This window comes from Ambystoma mexicanum, chromosome 7q (genome assembly GCF_040938575.1).
Source record: "Ambystoma mexicanum isolate Mex_15411 chromosome 7q, UKY_AmexF1_1, whole genome shotgun sequence".
Lineage (NCBI taxonomy): Eukaryota > Metazoa > Chordata > Amphibia > Caudata > Ambystomatidae > Ambystoma > Ambystoma mexicanum.
In genome coordinates, this window is record NC_090941.1 from 939,544,071 (window position 1) to 939,562,684 (window position 18,614).

Sequence of the window (18,614 nt, forward strand, 5' to 3'; positions counted from 1 at the left end):
CATGATGCACCTACCAGGCTTACGACATAGCTCATGGCACATCAACATTCTTACCTCGTGGTCCAGAGGAAAGCAAAAGCCTCAGCTCAGTCCCCATAGGTAAACCAAGACCCACCACACAACCAACCAGTGATCAAATAACCACAGTGTGACGCATGGGCAAACAAATACAATGCTGTGTGGCTCCAAGGTAAACCAAGACCAATCAAAAGGCCCACACATACACAAAGGCCTGTCGCATGGCCCATAAGAAAGCCGTGACCTACCATTTGACCCATAGGTAAACAAAGACCTTCAAAGCACTGTGCATGGGATAAAGGGCACACTGTGCACTAAACCAGTGCATGCAGGCTTGCCACACAGCCACGGGTAAACCACCCCCCTTTACACTCGCAGACACACAAAATGCCAAACAACAACAGAGCCCAGGGGTACACAAAGATTCACTGCACAGCCACCAGCAAATGACCCAGCACCGTGCCTATAGGTGCTGACCACAGAGCCGTCGGCACATAAAGGCCCACCACAAAGTTCACATCTAAACATAGGCTCCCTGAGCACCCGCAAGACCAGCATCTGCCATGCTCCTAGAGTATAGCCAAGACCACTCACGCACCCACGTGGAGAACACAGCGCACCCCACAGTCTCACGGTAAAGCAAGTGGGCACACGAGGGTTCTAACTAGCAATGAAAGTGGCCGGCTTCTTGGTTGGTCCTTGTGAATGTGTAAACATTTAGTAACCTTGTGTTGTACTAAATTGAAGAACATTATAATGTCCTTAAGGTTAGAGTGCACTGGCGGGATGGACCCCTTTATGTGTGACTTTTGTGACGTGCAGGCTCAGTTCTCCCTCGTTCTCTGCACATCTAGTGGGCCATCCAGTACTGTTTTTGCTTGGAATTCTGGGACTTGTAGATTTCCTAAATTTTACATGGGAAAGCAAAAACTGCAAGTCCCATAATTCAAAGGGAAAGAACGAGCCCTGGGTGGCATTCGTGCGCGTGGACAGAGCTAACTTGAGAGCTCTGGGTGCTGAGAATCAAACACTTTGTTGGCGCTTTGCTCAGGGCCGGTGCATGGACCTGTGTGCCAGCATTATCCATTCCATGCAGGAGACGCTATTGAATTCTTAGTTTTAACTTTGAATTCTAGGATTTGTAGGCCTGGGTTTAAAACGGGAAAATCCTAGACTAATAGTCCTAAAACACAAAGCTAAAACCAGGACTGGACTAGCATCTCTCAAATGGAATGGATGATGTTGGCATGTATGGAACTCATGTCTCCACTGCCGACTATAGAGCTCTTCATGTCTGGTCTGGTCTGAACAAGCCCCAACCACACCGGGGTTTCAGGATAACCACCAATCGACTGTAAAGGACTCACATCTATATTGACTATATTCCAAAGCACTTTGTGCGGATATCCTGAAAACCAAGAGTGGATTCGGCTTTTGCGGACCACTGATCTCATCCTCCCAATATTGTATTTTGGTTTGCATTGTGTCATTAGCATGAATAGCTCGCTGCATAATCCTTTTTATTTGTAATGCTTTATTTACAAAAAACAAAACAAGTCAAAGCGAAGTCAGTGGCCACCTCCCCACACCTGAAGACCATAGTACAATGCATTCAAGGAAAGAGGACCATGACCTTTGACCTCTTGATTGCACCCTACCTTGCCTCCGTCATGACGCGCCGCGTGCCCCTCCCCGTGTGGCATATCTAAGAGGTCTGCAGTGCACTGCAGACGTGTGGCCTCTGTCATTAGTCACTCCCCGGGGGCTGCCACCTGCCCCCTCCCCTGTCAGGGTGTGATTTATGAGCAGCAGGGCAGGCAGCCCACAGTCAGTGTTTGCTGTTCCAGGTGAGAAGGCACATCCCTCATTCCCTGATAGCCTCTGTCACCTCACCTATTGCGGCACTGTGACCCACCGCCCCTGCAGGGCCCCAGGCAAACACTGGAGCTTGTGACCCCGGGCACCTGCAGGGCCCTGGCCAAACACGGGAGCTTCTGACCCGGGCACCTGCATGCTCGGCGCCCTCAATATTTGACTCTCCCAGGAACTGGCAGAAGGCACATTTTAATCAATCGTCTGATATAGTGCTTACTGCCACAGTGGGGTGTTCATGGCGCTGTAAGTAACAGGTGACCCGATGAACCATTTCTGCACTATCAACGTTACAGTGGCATCCTTCAGGGTTCTGGAGCTGGTCAGAGCCCTAGCCCTTAATATAAAGAGGCATTAAGGGGCGGGGTTGGGGGGTCACACCCAACCAGGGCTTTATAGAGGCAGAAACGGCCAAAGAATGAGAACACGTAGAACTCACGGTCCACTTGTCTAACTCCAGGATTCAAGGCTGGATTCCTGACGGGTTTTCAGGATATCCCTCATTAATATTCATGAGAGAAAAGGTAAATACATTTAGAGTCATTGTATGTAAATTTATCTCATGAATATTAATGAGCTGCATCCTGAAAATCCAACATGTATCCGGTCCTGTGTTTGTAAAATTAACAAGAAGATAGGGTCGGCGCCCCTGAGGAGCACTGACTGAGGAACTCTGGAGTGGAACTGGGGGGGAGGGGGGGGGGGTCGGCCAAGGAGAGACACACACACACTGATTGTTTTTGAAAGGCATCAGCTGCATTAATCAAACAAAATGCAAAAGTTCTTCATACACAAAGACAATGTATAAAGGCATATCTTGCAATGCCCATCGTTTGCACTAAATTAAGTCATATCGAGGATGTGGGAAGGGGTGCACCTAGACAAACATGTTGGGGGGGTCGATCCCTTTACATGTTGGGAGAGCGGGGTAGACTGCAGAGACTGTGGGGGAGGGGCAGACGTACTTGTGCAGGGGCATGTAGCTTTTTTACTTCTAATGACGCTCTTCTAGTGCAGCTTCAATGTTACAAGCAGTTAACTCTCTCCTTCGCATCTGAAACCACACACTTAAGAACTGCTGTGAGAATGAGCTGTCTCCTGCCCCCCCCTTCCACTCACTCCCCTAACATGCAACCACTAACACCACATCCACATTTCAAAATCTCAAAAATGTATGCATAGGGATGCAGGGGCTAACAATGACGCACTTTACATTAGTAATGGCCGGGTCTTTGTTAACCGTGTATTGTGCTGCCTTGTAACCATGTGGGAACAGTGGGATGTTAACATCACCCTTGAACTGTATGGGAAGCTGTTACCTGTCTGTCTGTTTTTCTGTATGTTGATGGTGCACTGCACACGCCCCCCCCCCTCCTCCCGCATGGCTCTGCTTGCAGACACGTGCAAGGGGACCCCCGTGTTAGCAAGTCAGCCGGCTGCCACGGCTAGATTCGCGGCAGTGGCCTTTTGGGAGCAAACTCGGTTGTTTTTAGTTTAGGGGGTCGTGGGTGCAACCAGAACGAGAAGATACACAGATGGGTGCGATGGCCGGATACATTGATTCTCGAACTGCTAGGCGGGTAAACGGGCAAATATGATTGGTTGGGAGAAAGTGAATACGTGATTGAATTAAGGATTAAATGGGGGGGGGCTAGATTGGATGGATCGAATAGTTTGAAGATTAAATACAAGGGTTTTATTGATGGTTAAATAGGGTAGATACATGCGTGTGCGGAACGATCTGTGCATGGATTAATGGATGGATTGAAAGATTCTGGAAACGAAAGGATGGGGCAAGCCGGTGCACAAGTAGGTCAATTTGCCAACCGACTGGTAAATGATGGATGCCAGCTTGTGGATGAGCAGATAGCAGGGTGAGTGCTTGGATGAAAGGGCGAGTGCTGGGGTGGATGCATGAGTGCTTGCGCGGATGCATGAGTGCTTGGGTGGATGCATGAATGCTTGGGTGGATGCATGAGTGCTTGCGTGGATGCATGAGCGCTTGGGTGGATGCATGAGCGCTTGCATGGATGCATGAGTGCTTGGATGGATGCATGAGTGCTTGGATGGATGCATGATTGCTTGGGTGGATGAATGAATGCTTGGGTGGATGCATGAATACTTGCACGGGTGCATGAGTGCTTGGATGGATGCATGATTGCTTGGGAGGATGCATGAATGCTTGGGTGGATGCATGAATACTTGCACGGGTGCATGAGTGCTTGGACGGATGAGTGCTTGGATGGATGAATGAGTGCTTGCGTGGATGCACGAGTGCTTGAATGGAAGCATGAGTGCTTGGGTGGATGCATGAGTGCTTGCATGGATGCATGAGTGCTTGCATGGATGCATGAGTGCTTGAATGGGTGCATGAGTGCTTGAATGGATGCATGAGTGCTTGCATGGATGCATGAGTGCTTGGTGGGCGAATGAATGGAGGACTCCGCGGATCAGGGTGCAGGCATGGATACATCGGTTGGGAGTTTTTCAAGTGCACGCGCCCAGAATGCATCGGGGCCCAGGCACCCCGAAAGTGTGTGTCAGGCATGGCAATGACAGCCGGGACAGGGCGATTGGGAGAGATGGATGGAGATCAATAGGCCGCAGGAGTGCACGGAGAGAGGGGCTCTGGGGGAGGGGAGACAGAGAGGACAGAAAGAGTGGGGGCGGGGCCGGTGGGCGGCTGTGGGGCCGCAGAGAGAGACCCCTCGGTGTCTTGCGATGCTCCTCGCCCTGCTCCCACCAGGTATGTGGACGGCTGCAGCATGACTCTAGCGTGCGGACCCTCAGTGGCGGGTCCCGGTGGGCTGCTGCTCTGTGCCTGGGGTAACCTCGGGGGTTCAGAGGGGTCGGCGTCCACTGGGCTCCGGGGCGTGTATGTGCAGTGCACCATTATTTATAACCCCCCGGCCCCCTCCTCCTGTGTCCCACTCCCCAGCCCCCGCGTGTGGCTCCCCTGCACATTTTTACGTCTCGTGTCCTGTGTTTTGTGTTCTTCCCCTCAGGTCCTCCCCTGCCCGGCTCCTCCGCCTCCTCTGCCTCCTCCACCCTGGCCGAGCGGTCCCCCTCCCCGCCCCCGGCCCCGGCGGGAGCCAATGGCGGCCAGAGGGCGCTGCTAGGCAACGGCGCGGCCCGGGCCTCGGACTCCGAGGAAGAGCTGGGCCCCGAACCATTCCTGTCCCGAGGCGGCTCCGGAGAAGCGAGTGCGCCCGCCGGCGGTGAGTGCTCTCTGCCTTGGCTTCTCTCTACTCTGCGCTGGACGCGTGCATGCTGCGTGCACTGCTTGGGAGGCATGCTGCCCGCTCTGTGCACTGCTGGAGGTGGGTCGGGCTGCTAGGCATCTCTGAGCTGCTGGGGATGTGTGTCTGTCTGTTCTACCTTGGTGTGCTGCTCCGGATCATGCGTGTATGCCCCGTGCAGTGCCAGGGATGTGTCTGCCTGGCAGCGGGCTTCTGAGAATGCACCCCTACGCTGTGTGTTCCCCTGCTCTGCACTGACGGGGTGGTGCCACCAGCCTTTCCAACCCTTGTAGACTGCTGCGGGGTTCTGCCTACTTGACCTGCTGGCATGTGCCCTGCGAGTGCCGGTGAGTCCCAGTCAGCGCCGCTGCTCTACTTTTGGGGCTCTGGCATGTAAGAATGTTCCGGCTCGGTGTGGCAGGTAGGTCTGTCTCTATGTACTGAGGGGCCGGGGGGGCAGGGGTGCATTCAGTAGGGTGCCCCCCCCTCTGCACATATGCACTGCAGGTGGTGGTGTGTGGCAGCGTGCTCTCCATCCGTAGCGATGGGGACGTGTGCCTGTCTGCAATACCTCTGTAATCTGCTAGTGGAATAGGAGTGTCTGCTCTGCCTCTGTGCACTGCTCGGGGTGTATGAAGCTAGTGGGATAGGAGTGTCTGCTCTACCTATGTGCACTGCTCGGGGTGTATGAAGCTAGTGGGATAGGAGTGTCTGCTCTGCCTCTGTGCACTGCTCGGGGTGTATGAAGCTAGGGGGATAGGAGTGTCTGCTCTGCCTCTGTGCACTGCTCGGGGTGTATGAAGCTTGGGGATAGGAGTGTCTGCTCTGCCTCTGTGCACTGCTGGGGGTGTCTGAATGCGTGCTCTGCTAGCGGAATAGGAGTGTCTGCTCTGCCTCTGTGCACTGCTGGGAGTGTACGAAGCTAGTGGGATAGGAGTGTCTGCTCTGCCTCTGTGCACTGCTCGGGGTGTATGAAGCTAGGGGGATAGGAGTGTCTGCTCTGCCTCTGTGCACTGCTCGGGGTGTATGAAGCTAGTGGGATAGGAGTGTCTGCTCCGCCTCTGTGCATTGCTCGGGGTGTATGAAGCTAGTGGGATAGGAGTGTCTGCTCCGCCTCTGTGCACTGCTCGGGGTGTATGAAGCTAGTGGAATAGGAGTGTCTGCTCTGCCTCTGTGCACTGCTCGGGGTGTATGAAGCTAGTGGAATAGGAGTGCCCACTCTATCATGTGCACTGCAGGGGGTGTATGAAGAGGCGCTCTGCTAGTGGAATAGGAGTGCCTTCTCTACCGCTCTGCACTGATGGGTTGTATGAAGGTTTGTTGTGCTAGTGGAATAGGAGTGCCTGCTCTGCTTCTCTGCACTGCTGGGCGTGTATGGAGGTTTGTTGTGCTAGTGGAATAGGAGTGCCTGCTCTACCACTCTGCACTGCTGGGCGTGTATGAATGTTTGTTGTGCTCGTGGAATAGGAGTGCCTGCTCTACCTATGTACACTGCAGGGGGTGTGTGGAGGCTTGTTCTGCTAGTGGAATAGGAGTGCCTGCCCTACCTCTATGCACTGCTGCGGGTGTATGATGGTTTGTTGTGCTAGTGGATTAGGAGTGCCTGCTCTACCTCTCTGCACTGCTGGTTGTGTATGATGGTTTGTTGTGCTAGTGGATTAGGAGTGCCTGCTCTACCGTTCTGCCCTGCTGGGGTGTATGAAGGCTTTACTGTTGCGGGCTGTGACTGCTTAATTTAAGTCTAGGTGCTGCTGCAGTTTACCTGTCTGTTCTGCCTCTAAGTGCTGACATGAGTGCGCCCCCCCCCCCTATTTGTGCACATGGCTACCTCATTTAACCATGCGTGCTGCTGCGGTGTGTGCCCCCTGCTCCGCCTCTGCGTGTGCCTGAGAGGTAACTGCCTGCACGCTGCTTTCTGCCTATGTGTCTGATGTATGCAGCTACGTGTTCCCGCCCCTTTTCCCGTGGTGCTCAGCTGACCATGCCATGCATCTGCCATGCATGTGCCTACTGCTCGCTCACCACCCCACACGGATGCTTTGCCTCTCCGGGTTGCTTCTGCAGGCATGTGTGCGGTGTATGCAGTATTGACTTCAGGTGTGTTACGTGGCGGTGCATGCTGGCAGGGCGGTTTCCCAGCACGACACTCTCTGTGAGACAGAAAAGCGAACTCGAGTCCTCTTTTTACCACGCCTGCACTTGTTACCTGCACTTGTTACCTGCACTTGTTTTTCTCTCGCTTGAATTGTAAAACGTGACACTTAAATGAGTTGCGGGCGTGAAAGACGGGGTCATATGAGCTGCAGCCCAGCGTGGGGTCGCCACCCAGCGTGTTCCTGTCTAGCACCTTTCCCTAGCTCCCATGCCCTTCACATGGACACTGAAGTCACGCATCCTGCGTGTCGTCAAAGGTTGAGCTGTGCTGCTGTTTGCCGGTAGCATTTGAGGTTTAGCTGCACCTTGAACTGCCCAGCCTTGACCGTGCTTCCTAACGAATTCACGGCACCCTTTCAGAACGGAATCGCTTCATTTGTCACTCTGTGCCATCAGGGCATGGTGGTATTGTTTATACGCGCTGTGTGTATTCGGAGGCCCACTCACTCCCCTCCCCCTGCAGCAGTTCTGTGTCTACACAATGGCTTTGCACTTCCGTTCTCCTAGGCGCCCCAGTTTCATAAATGAATGGGCATTCGTGGGTAGCGAAGGCCGAGCATAGGGCTGAGTGCCGAACCGCCTCGCCAGGGAGATACCCCAAGAAAGGGTCACTCTGCTGGTGCTGTGTGCATTTTGTTTTTATCTTTGGTGTGCGGGACATTGCAAGAACCCGAGAGTCACACTAACTTTGGGACGTTTCAACACCATTTCCTGTGGAGAGCAGCTGGGGTGTACGTACACCCGCGCGTGCAGGGGTACACTGGGAAGTCGGGAATGCCCGGCGAGCAAGTTGCTAATCTATGCGCAGGAAGGCTACCGCCGAATGCTCTTCCAGGCGCCTTTCGTGTATTTTGTGTGTGTCTGGGGGCATTGTGTCGGCGGGTTTGCTTGCTCTGCGTGGCACTTTTGGAGGCGTCCTTGCTTGTGTCCCCCTAACCTCCTCCAGCTTGCCCCATCAGAGATGGGATTAGTTTTGGGGCTGGCTCCCGCTGCTCGGGCAGCCATTGTGCAGCTTGGATTAGTGCGGCGCCGTGCTGCATGCCAATGCAGTAGGCAAAGTGTTGCGCCGTGCTGCGATTGTATAGCTCTCCGGAGCAATTGCTCGGTGCCTGGGTGGTATCGCTATGTGCTATTTGCAGCGCTACAATTACTAAATGGTGGCAGCGAGCGCAATGTACAATGGCACGTGGTTATTTGAATGAAGAACCCCCATCACACTGAAAATGGTTAAAACTTTTCTGCACCCGTAGACATGTTACATTTGTTTCAAAAAAGGAGTTTTTTTTATTGTTTGTTAAGTATTGTATATTGGTGAAAACTGAAATTGTGTGTGGTGAAGTTACATGGCATAGTGGGCTCGCCATCTGACGCTGTGATTTGGTGCAATTTGCGGATTAACATTTTACACATCGACCGGCTCAAACTTTCATCCTTCCATTGTTATGTCATTGCCGTGGACTGTTGTAGCGTGGGTTAATGATGGTACTCACAGGTCTTAATGTGTGTGTGTATATATATATATTTAAGTCTTCCTACTGCAGGTGTTTGATGATATGCATTACATCAATACAGGATTGGTGAAAAGCTGAGTAGGCACTGACCAGGATTTCATCCACTGGCCTTCAGGTTGCACAAACGCGGCGCTTTACTCGCTCGGCGATCTGTATATCTAAAATGCATACACTAGAGCGACGAGCCCTTGGTGAAGGCTCAGATGTTGCACAGCACGTAAGCCTGCTATTTAATGTGTTTGCAGTGTCTTTCTATTTTAGGAGATGAGAGAACTAGGCAGGCAAAAGAAAGTGGCGTTCCCAGGATCACACAGTTGGACCATGTGGCGTGGTCGGGATTGGAACTGTAGTGTGCTGGGTCACCCAGTGACAGCTCAGCCGCCCGTGTGTACCAGTCGGTGGGTTGGACTGTGCCCCGCATTCTACACTCATGAGTGGCAGCCTGTCTTTGGGATCTCGACTGGTTCTCACGTGTTTTATAATAGTGCACATTTGCACTAATCTGTAGGCGCGCTGTGCAGATGGTTACGATGCTTGTGTGTTTGCTGTCCCCTCTGGCCTTGAAGACTGTCTTTCCCCAGTGGGATCTTTCTGAGGTACAGCCGGCTGAGTGCACCTCTCGGATCCCTGCCAAGCAGTTCACCCATCCTCCCGGGCACTGCATCAGCTTCCAGCAGGGCGGCCCTGGGCCAGGGAGGAAGCGGGGCTAGGCCTCTTTACAGCCCCTGTCTCAAGGACAATAGGAAGGCGATGGCGGGTGTGTTTAACAATGGACTGTCAACTTTAGCCACGGATTAGATTCAAGTCACGCTTAGTTCCTGGCAGCAGGAGTGCCAAAAACAGTGGGGGATGGGTGGGAGTGTCCGCACGATGAGGGGTTGCTTACCCCCCCAAACCCCACCCCCCAAGGCTCCCCAGTAGAAGGTAGTGGTACAGCCAAGAGCCAGAACTTTCCCTGCAAGTTCTCCGCCTCCACCCTCTGTCCTATCTGCCCAACAAGCACCCAGAAGCAGCTCCTCCGCCACACGCAGCACTTTGGGGAAAGCAAAATACCCAAAGAGTAACCATTGTTTTATAAACATAAAGGAAATGTAAGGTAGACATTATATTGACTGCACATTTTGTTCGTATAGATCTTTAAGCCAAGGTTAAGACTGTTTCATAAGGCTCACCACTGGAACTTGTGTGTATGTAGGATTTGGGGGAGGGGAAGGGGATTTTGCACAGGATCACACAATCTTGTCAAATGCTGGAGCTGAAATTCGAACCAAGATCCCCTGTTAGTCCACTGACTCCCTAGATCACACCAGTCCCTCTTTGTTTTCTTGGGTTGTGATGTTATAGCTTGTCTTTTTATGTGCTGTGTTTAATGCCATGTTAGTTTTGTGTTACATGACCAGTCCAGGGCTTTGGAGTGCTGTAAAGTCTTCTGGGCTGTGAATAATTCCATAGGCTGTGTAGTGCGGGCTTCCTTTGCTCTTGTTACCTATCCCCTATACTAAGGAATGAATTACAGACAGTTTTGTTGTGGACAAATTATAGGCCCTAGGCATTTATTTTCTACAAAAAATACACAAACCAAAATATCATAACAACAATGCGCTTTTGGGCACACCGTGTCCAGGGGTTGGAGATGCCAACGTTCTCCTCCGCAAGTCTCTGTTACCCTTGGGCATCTGTTCCTGGACACGTGCCGCTGCCTACGACTTTCTTCTACCGTGTACCGAAGAAAGTACTCAGCGTTCCAGCTCCTCCTTGGTTCCTCTTCTTTCGTAGTTGCAGGGTGGGTTGGGTGGCAAAACGTTTCTACTTCCCCTTTCCAGGCCCTAGAACAGTGGTCTTCAAACTTTTTTGGCCTGGGCCCCCCCTGAGCAAAGTTTGGGCAGGCCGGGCCCCCCCAAAAGTGCCAGATGGACAGTATGTAGAAATCGCTATCAACTTTTGCGTGCCGTCACCGCACCCTACTCCCAGTACAGACCCTGGGCTCTCCCCACCCTACTCCCACCACTATCCCAGTGCTGCCGCCCATCCTGCTCCCAACAGAGTCCCATAACACAAGCATACACACATCCATACACATTTAAATAAAAAATAAATCGCCATAAACGTACCTCGCGTGGTTGCTAAAATGCCCCGCTCCAGGTTGCTCTGCCCGTATGTGCGAGAAGGCGCAGGAGCACCCCCTCGCACATACGTACATGCAGTGCCCCTGCCTGCATTTCCAATGAGCTATGTAAGGCTGGGGAAGCAAAACACCCCTTGCATTGCATGGCTCAGTGATCATGTGCGGCTGGGGAAATGAACTGTCAAAGGCAAACAGAGTTTCCCTTTGACAGTTCAGCCAGCCCAGGAGCACTCCCTCAGCTGGAAAAAGCAGCTGAGGGAGTGCTCAGTGTTTCACTGGGCTGGCTCCTCGGCTCCTCCATAATGGGTGAGGTGGCAAGTGGGTGGACGCCCCCTCGCCCATTATGGATGAACCGGCAGGCTTGGACTGGCCTGTAGGGCAATAGGGCGATGACCGTACCAAAAATTCAAAATGTTAGTGTAGGCCAGTCAAAATGGGCAACTTTTTTGGCCAATGTGGGCCAGTTTGAGGAGTTACCTCACTATGCAGCTAGTAGTTTTGACCATTGTTGCTGAATAAATATTCTTTCTTTAAATATCACCATTTGTTTACATTTGAACAAAAAACAACCGCTTGGGTACTATTCAAACAGTCTGTGACTAAACACTGAATATCCATTTGCAACTTCTGGCCATTTTTTCACTGGTGCCTAAGACCGTTTTATGGCCCAGTCTGACCATGTGAGCTGCCCTTTCCCATTTCCTCCAATCTAAAAAAAAAAAGAAAGTTATATATTTATTTATTTACATTTCATGCTGGGCTCTGGCGCCCCCCCCTGGGATGCAGCTGCACCCCCCTGGAGGGGCGCGCCCCACAGTTTGAAGACCTCTGCCCTAGAAGCTTACCCGAGCGAGGTGAGCTTCTACCTGGATTCTGTTTTCCCCTTGCTGCTGGTGACTATTTATACTCCTTGGCCTCATTGTCATTCCGTCGCACCTTTCCTGGTGTTTGTTGACTGCGGCTTTGGTAACGATGGAGCAGGGGCGCCACCTGGCCGCCCCTCCCCTTGCGTTTTCACGCCATTTCACCCCCACCCGCGCCTAACCCCCCAGGCCCTCCATCGCGCCATACTTTGTACAGCCAGGGGCCTGGGGCATTGTCACCATTGCCTAAGCTTTCGTCCACAGTCAACTTGCTCCTGGAATAAAACGGGTGCTGTTTTCAAAAAGAGAATCCTTATCAATTTAAAAGTTCTGAGCCAGCCACCAAATTACATTCATCTGAGATGCACCTGCTGAGCCAAAAAATGAAACCTTGGCCAGCGCATCTGCAGCAGAACATCGCGAGCGCCCTTTGATCCAGGCATATGAGAAGGTCTTTATTGTGAACCCAGTGAGTTTTAGTGCCATAGGGCGACCTGGACTACAGACTGCCACTAAGTCCTTTTACATTTGCACTGTCTCTTCAGGATATCTGATGGCTGAATACTATATTGGTCCCAACCAGGGGCTCAATTCTGGCCCAGAATAGCATTGTTCCTGGTGAAATGTCTTTCACCTCCTTTGGCACGGCCATGGGGATGATATTGTGACCTTTTTCTGTATTAATGACTGCATTGTACATCGTTCTTTATGTTCTGTTACCTTGCATTTGTATAGCGCCTCCTGCCATAGCTTATGGCTTTGAAGTGCATTGCCTGTCAGAGCGGCAAAGGAGGAGTATGATAGAACATGCAGTACTTCCTTTACTTTCTGGCACATATCTAGCAATGGTCATTAAGTGCACGTGGTGAGAGTACATGTAAAAAGGTTCTCCGTGGCGCGAGGTATTCGTCATATGTTAAGTTTTGGTACTGCATCCGTACTATATGTAGTGCAGATAACGTAATGTGCATGTCATCTTGGTGCTTTGCATCATGCAAGAAAGAAGGTGGGGTTGTTTGTGGGTTAGTGGGGCAAGAGAGAAGCCACAAGAGGTTATTTGGTTGGCTGTGTAATTCCAGCCAGGAGTTACTGTTTCCTGATTGCTGGTGAGTGGGTGCTGTGTGCGTGGAGTTTACCATGCATCGTGGTGTTCAGCAGTTCAGCACATCCTGCCTATCAGCATCAAGAGGGCATGCAAATCACTTAAAATAAGAAACCTTGCCCAACCACTTAGGTACACTTATTTATTCATAGCATTTATGTAGCGCCCAAACCCAAGGGTACCAGGACGCTTGGAGTCGATAGGTACAGCTAGACATATTCTTCAGGTAATTGAATACAGGAGCATAGAGAAAATTGCTGGCGTGTTTTATGCTTAGTCATATTTCTTCAACAGCCAGGTTTTGAGGAGTTTTGTAAATGGAAGGTAGGAAGGTTCCTCTTTGATGTTCGATGGGATGGGAGAGAGTTCCAGAGGGTGGGGACGAGGAACGTGAAGCTGGATCCTCCAGCTCATTGGCTTTTGAATCTGGGGGTGTCCGTCTGGATGGTAGAGAGGAGCGTAGTGTGTGAGTGGGGGGCTTTCTTACTAAGCAGAGGTTAAGGTAAAACGGGCCTTTAGCATGGATGCATTGACGTGCAAGCGATAGCGTTTCGAATTCGATGCTGGCTTTGATGGGGGGTCAGTGTGCTTTGCATTGTGCTTGCATGATGTGATCTGTTCATCGTATGCCCCACGCTGCTCGGAGGGCGTTGGTCAGTAGTTTAGACAAGTTCCTAGCCGATGTGTCTGTGAGTAGCACATTGCAGTAGTCGAATTTGCTGCCTATAAGGGCTCTCGCGAGCATTAGGCAATTGTTTAGAGTGAGAAAATACTGCTGAGATTGATGAGTTTGGTAGTATATGCGGCTGATGACACTAGGGCGTTGATGTGTTTGGTCATATTGAGGTCTGCGTCAAGGTATACTCTAAGTGTTTTGACATGTTTGTTGTTGCCATCTATAGTGAAAGCAACGAAGGTGGGGTCCAGTTTCCTCAAACGATTGAGTGGGCCCACATCGAGGAGCTTGGTTTTGGTCGCTGTTAAGCAGTGCTCTAAGTGGCCAGGGGCCAGCCAGGGCCAGGTCCCGGCAGTCTCCAAAAATTGGGGCTGAGCTGGGGCCCTACCAGTGCCCCCCGGTCCCACCACAACATTGGCGGGACACATTATCCTGCTGTGGCCGCGACAGAAGTTGTGCCTGCCATTAAGTCAGGCAAGCTGACAGAAATGCCACTCTGTGGCTGGCTGACACTTCTGCCAGTCACTGTAAATTCCTCTGGTGACCCCTCGTGCGGGGTCACCAGAGGAAGTTATTGTCCCTTTGTTTCCCCAGGTCACCGAGGCAGCTTTAACCCTTGGTAAACCTGGGGATTCCCTGACATATTTCAAGGTTTATAAAAAGGTGGCTTGAAAAGTACATAATTCAAGCCATCCATTATAAAACTTTGCCGACGGACAAAGACGTCTCAGGCTTTGTCCATTGGGAAAGCTTAATAAAATATGGATTGAATTGTGTTCTTTTCAAGCCATCTTTTATAAACGTAGAAATGGTTTAAAAAGATGGTTGAAAAGTACGCAAACCGTAAGGTATGCCCACAAATATATATATAAATGTTATGTATTTTGTCTGCCCACCTTACTATGGTTTGTGTACTTTTCAAGCCATCTTTTATAAACATAGAAATATATTAGATATTTCTATGTTTCGAAAAGATGGCTTGCACAGTGCACCAACCATAGTGAGGTACGCACATAAATACATAACATTTATATATATTTGTGTGCATACCTTACGTTTGCATACTTTTTTAGGCCATGCCCACCCCACAAGCCATGACCCCAAATGAGGCCCCCCCTCGATTTCTTACCCCACTTAAAGCCCTGGCGTTAAGGCAAATGTGATGCATAGCTATGCAATATTGAATGATGCTGTTGGTCTGGTTTGTAATAGAGGAAGCAGTAGAGTAGACGCCTGAGAGGGGGAGCAGGATCTGGGTGTCAGCGAAGTTAGTGTTTGAAATCCCAAAGTTGTCTAGAAGGTCGAACAGGGGTTGTGTGTACATGTTGTAGCGGGTGGGAGAGATGCAGGAGGTTTGGGGGACGCCATAGGTGACAGGCGTAGGGGTCGACAGAGGTGTCTTCTAAGCAGACTTTAGAGGTGCGGTCACTCAAGAAGGATTTTATGTAAGAGGTGGATTCAGTGGAGAAGTGGGCTTTGTGGTGGAGGTGCTGGCATAGGCTGTCGTGGTCTCCTAGGTCGAAAGCAGCGGATACGTCGAGGAGAAGCACTAGGCCTAGATTGCTTTTGTCACTGATGTTATCGAGTTGGATTTTGAGGTCTTGGAGTGCTGTTTCTGTGCTGTGCTTCGGTCTGAAGCCGGATTGGCGGCTGCTGAGTTGCTGGCGCCGTTCATGAAAGGATTTGAACAAGGTACAAGAAAATCCCAGATTCCTGGTGTACCTCTGTAATTGTCCCAATATTCAAAAATGGAGATCGTGGAGTACAAGCGAATTATCGGCCAATAGCCCTTCTGGATTCTCCAAGTAAAATCTTTAATCGCCTGGTTCTAAGGGACTTTAACAGATGGTCACAAGATAGTAATTGCCGTGATCGCAATCAGACAGACTTTGTTCGTGGTCTTGGAACAGCAGTTAATCTTATGATTCTCAACTCATTAAAAGCGCAAGCGCTATCTACAAAAACATCTTTGTTTTTTGCATTTATAGATCTAAATGCAGCTTTTGATTCAGTTTCAAGAGTGAAGCTTATTGAAAAACTCGTCAAAGCCCAGTGCCCACAGGACTTAATTGATATTATTTTTGATTTACACTCTTCGACGTCAATTCAGGTCCGGCTATCCACGATGGGCTTGTTATCTGCGGTTATTGGAACTTCGAGAGGCTGAAACAGGGATGTATCCTTGCGTCGGCTCTCTTTCATTTTTTCATACATGATGTACAAGATATTTTCCTTAACACATCTTCTGATTCACCTAAAATGAATTCAACTGTATTTCAAGCGCTACGGTATGCTGACGATCTTGTGCTGATCTCCAAGACTCCGACAGGGTTACAGAAGTTAATATCTGCTCTTGTCACCTATTTTGATGCTAATGAGTTGTCGATGAACTTAAAAAAATCTCAGATAGTAGCTGATATTCCTAAACCAACTCATAGAACCAAGTACACCTGGATGGTCAAGAATATCACCTTAGACATTGTCTCGCATCATAAATACTTGGGTTCCCAATTTTGAAGCAAATTCATCAACTGTGGAACATCAGCAGATATTGCAAAACAAATTGAACTCGGCAATATCACAAACTAAACTCATTTTGCACAAATCTGGTGAATTTACTATCACTCCTGCATTACATTTTTGGCTACAAAAAGTAACACCGATCGTATTATATGGGTTGGAAGCAAGACCCATTATTAATATTAAAGATTTAGACAAACTGGTAGCCAAATTTTGGAGGAAAATATTAAATGTGCCTCAATCAACCCCAAGACCATTGCTGAGATTTGAACTAGGTCTTATCTCGTTGAGTGCTAAATATCATTGGCAATTATGTGCGCTACTCCGAAAATGTCTCCTGAATACAAATGAAGACTCAATATTTGCTACATTATCTACATATTTCTTCACTTCTGGACATCGAGTTGTACAGAGATGGACAAAATATGTTTATCAGGTTATGATCTTGGCTGAGGTTGACCTAGAAACCCTTATTCAGAAACCGATTCGAGCAAAAACTAAAATCTTTTTCCATGATTGGATCGAGACTCGTGCCTTATGCCTACAATATAAGCACTCGCCAAGTCATTATGTTGATTAAAAAAATGGGGCTGGTGGGAGTTTATTTGCTGAAGTCTCCTTCACCTCAAGTTTGTATGGCAATCTTGAGAATGAGATTGAATCTTTGGCCTACTCGAGATCTCCTGGCCCAATGCAAACAAATTGCCATACAAGAAAACTTTTGCAGATTTTGTAGGGTGTCATCACAGAAAGAAATATAAGAACATATGATTATTGAATGTGTAGCCCTATGCTCTTTAAGAAATAAGTCATATGAGAAGCACATGCTGACAGTTGCAAATATTCAGCCAAATCTGAGATGGGCTTTCCCTCTTAATGCTGTTAAGATGAGTATTCTTATTGCATCCATGAATTTCCTCAATGCTCTTCAAATGCATGATGAATGGAAGATTGTAAAGGAGAAATAATATAGGTTTCACATAACGAAATTTAGAATGCTTTTCTTCTGTAACCTAGTGTTGTCGTTGGTCTTAAGAATGTCTCCTGAACTGGGGCATAATGGTAAATTGGTTGAGATCTTCCTATTAGAAGAATAATATAACTAAGTTAATATGTATTGATGGATAATTTTACAAGAAATTGTTCATTTTTTATGAAGATGACATTGTTGATAATAATGTAGTATTTTTTCTCCTTCTGCACTTGTTAATTTTATATTAATTCATGTTGTATGTAAAAATTGTATGAAAAATTGAAAAAAAAGTTGATTCATTTCAGCTAAAATTTCAATAAAAAAATAAAAATAAAAATAAAAAAAAGAAAGGATTTGATATGAATGACAGCAGTTCTGTCTAGGATTCTGGGGAAGATTTGGGCTGTGGTGATGGGACGATAGCTGGGGAGGGCAGGATCTAGTGAGGGTTTCTTAAATAAGGGGGTAACCCAAGCTTCTTTGATGGAGATGGGGACGATGTCTGTGGATAGTTAGGCATTCATGGATTTGGTGATAGTGGGGGTGAGGTCTTCTGAGCAGAGTTCGATGGTATGTGTCGTACAGATATCACCTTTGCAGTTTAACGGTTTGAGAAGTTAAATGATATTGGCAGTTTTTGTAGTGGTGACTGTGGAGAGCTGGAATGGAGGGAGCGTGGATGGTGATGGGGTCCTCTGGGGAGAGGGCATTTTTTGCAGCAAGGAGGGACTTTCTGGCAATTGTTTTTCTTTCTTAGCTTGAGAAGGCTGTTTGAATGGTTGTGCAGTGTCAGCCTTAGCTGTGGCAGCGCCCCGGCGGTTTAAGTAAAATGCAGTGCCCCCCCTCCTGCCCCAGGTCAATGCGGGGGGCAGTGCCAATATTTTTTAACTGTACACTCTGGCACCTGAGGAGGGAGTTAATCACTGGAATAGTGCATAGTGCATTAGCACCCTATTCCAATGAAAACCACTATGCTTCTGCGTCGGAGTGGGGAGGTATTCATCTCAATAGGATGCTGATGTTTTTGCATCAGCACCCTATTATTATTAAATGCTCCCCAATATAACAATAGGGCACCTGCCGCGCCTTCTCCCACTACGCCAGCTCGGCAGAGCCCTTGAAATACTCCCTCGAGCTGGCGTGGCTTGGTGTGGCAGGGGCTAATGGCACCCTGTGTGGCTAATGGCGCCCCGGGAGATTGGCCGGCCATGCCCTAAGGTCGGCACTGTGGTTGTGCACTAGGTTTTGTCTTTTGGGAAGAGTGATAGGAGTTTCACCGAATTTTCCAAGTCGCTGAGGATTTTGAAGAGCTCTTTGCAGTTAGAGAGGGCTTCTGTGATTCTAGTGCTGTAAAGATTGGCTTCGGTAGTTATGAGTGCGGTTTGTGTTTGATGGCATCCGTCCTGAAGGTGATTTTGTTTGCAGTGGTGGGATGTCTGTTGCTCAATGATCATCTGGAGGAGATATTGCAATATTTTTTTTTTTTGTTACAAATGACTGTTCTTTTTGCCTTTTAATCTGGATGGCTCGCTTGCAGTTGGCACTTGGTGCTGGCGTGCCA

The 18,614-nt window shown here is 49.2% G+C and overlaps 1 protein-coding gene across 11 annotated transcripts in view; it reads left to right on the forward strand.

Annotated features, from left to right (window-relative positions):
* TENM4 (teneurin transmembrane protein 4) overlaps window positions 1-18,614 on the forward strand; it is a 2,472,585-nt gene that overhangs the window by 1,890,492 nt on the left and 563,479 nt on the right. For 9 of the 11 annotated variants that reach the window (XM_069639906.1, XM_069639908.1, XM_069639907.1 and 6 more), the window contains exon 9: window positions 4,896-5,108. The exons of the other annotated variants lie outside the window; for them this stretch is intronic. In XM_069639906.1, coding sequence (XP_069496007.1) covers window positions 4,896-5,108 — 213 coding nt within the window. The remainder of the gene's footprint in view (window positions 1-4,895; window positions 5,109-18,614) is intronic. 11 annotated transcript variants of the gene reach the window in all.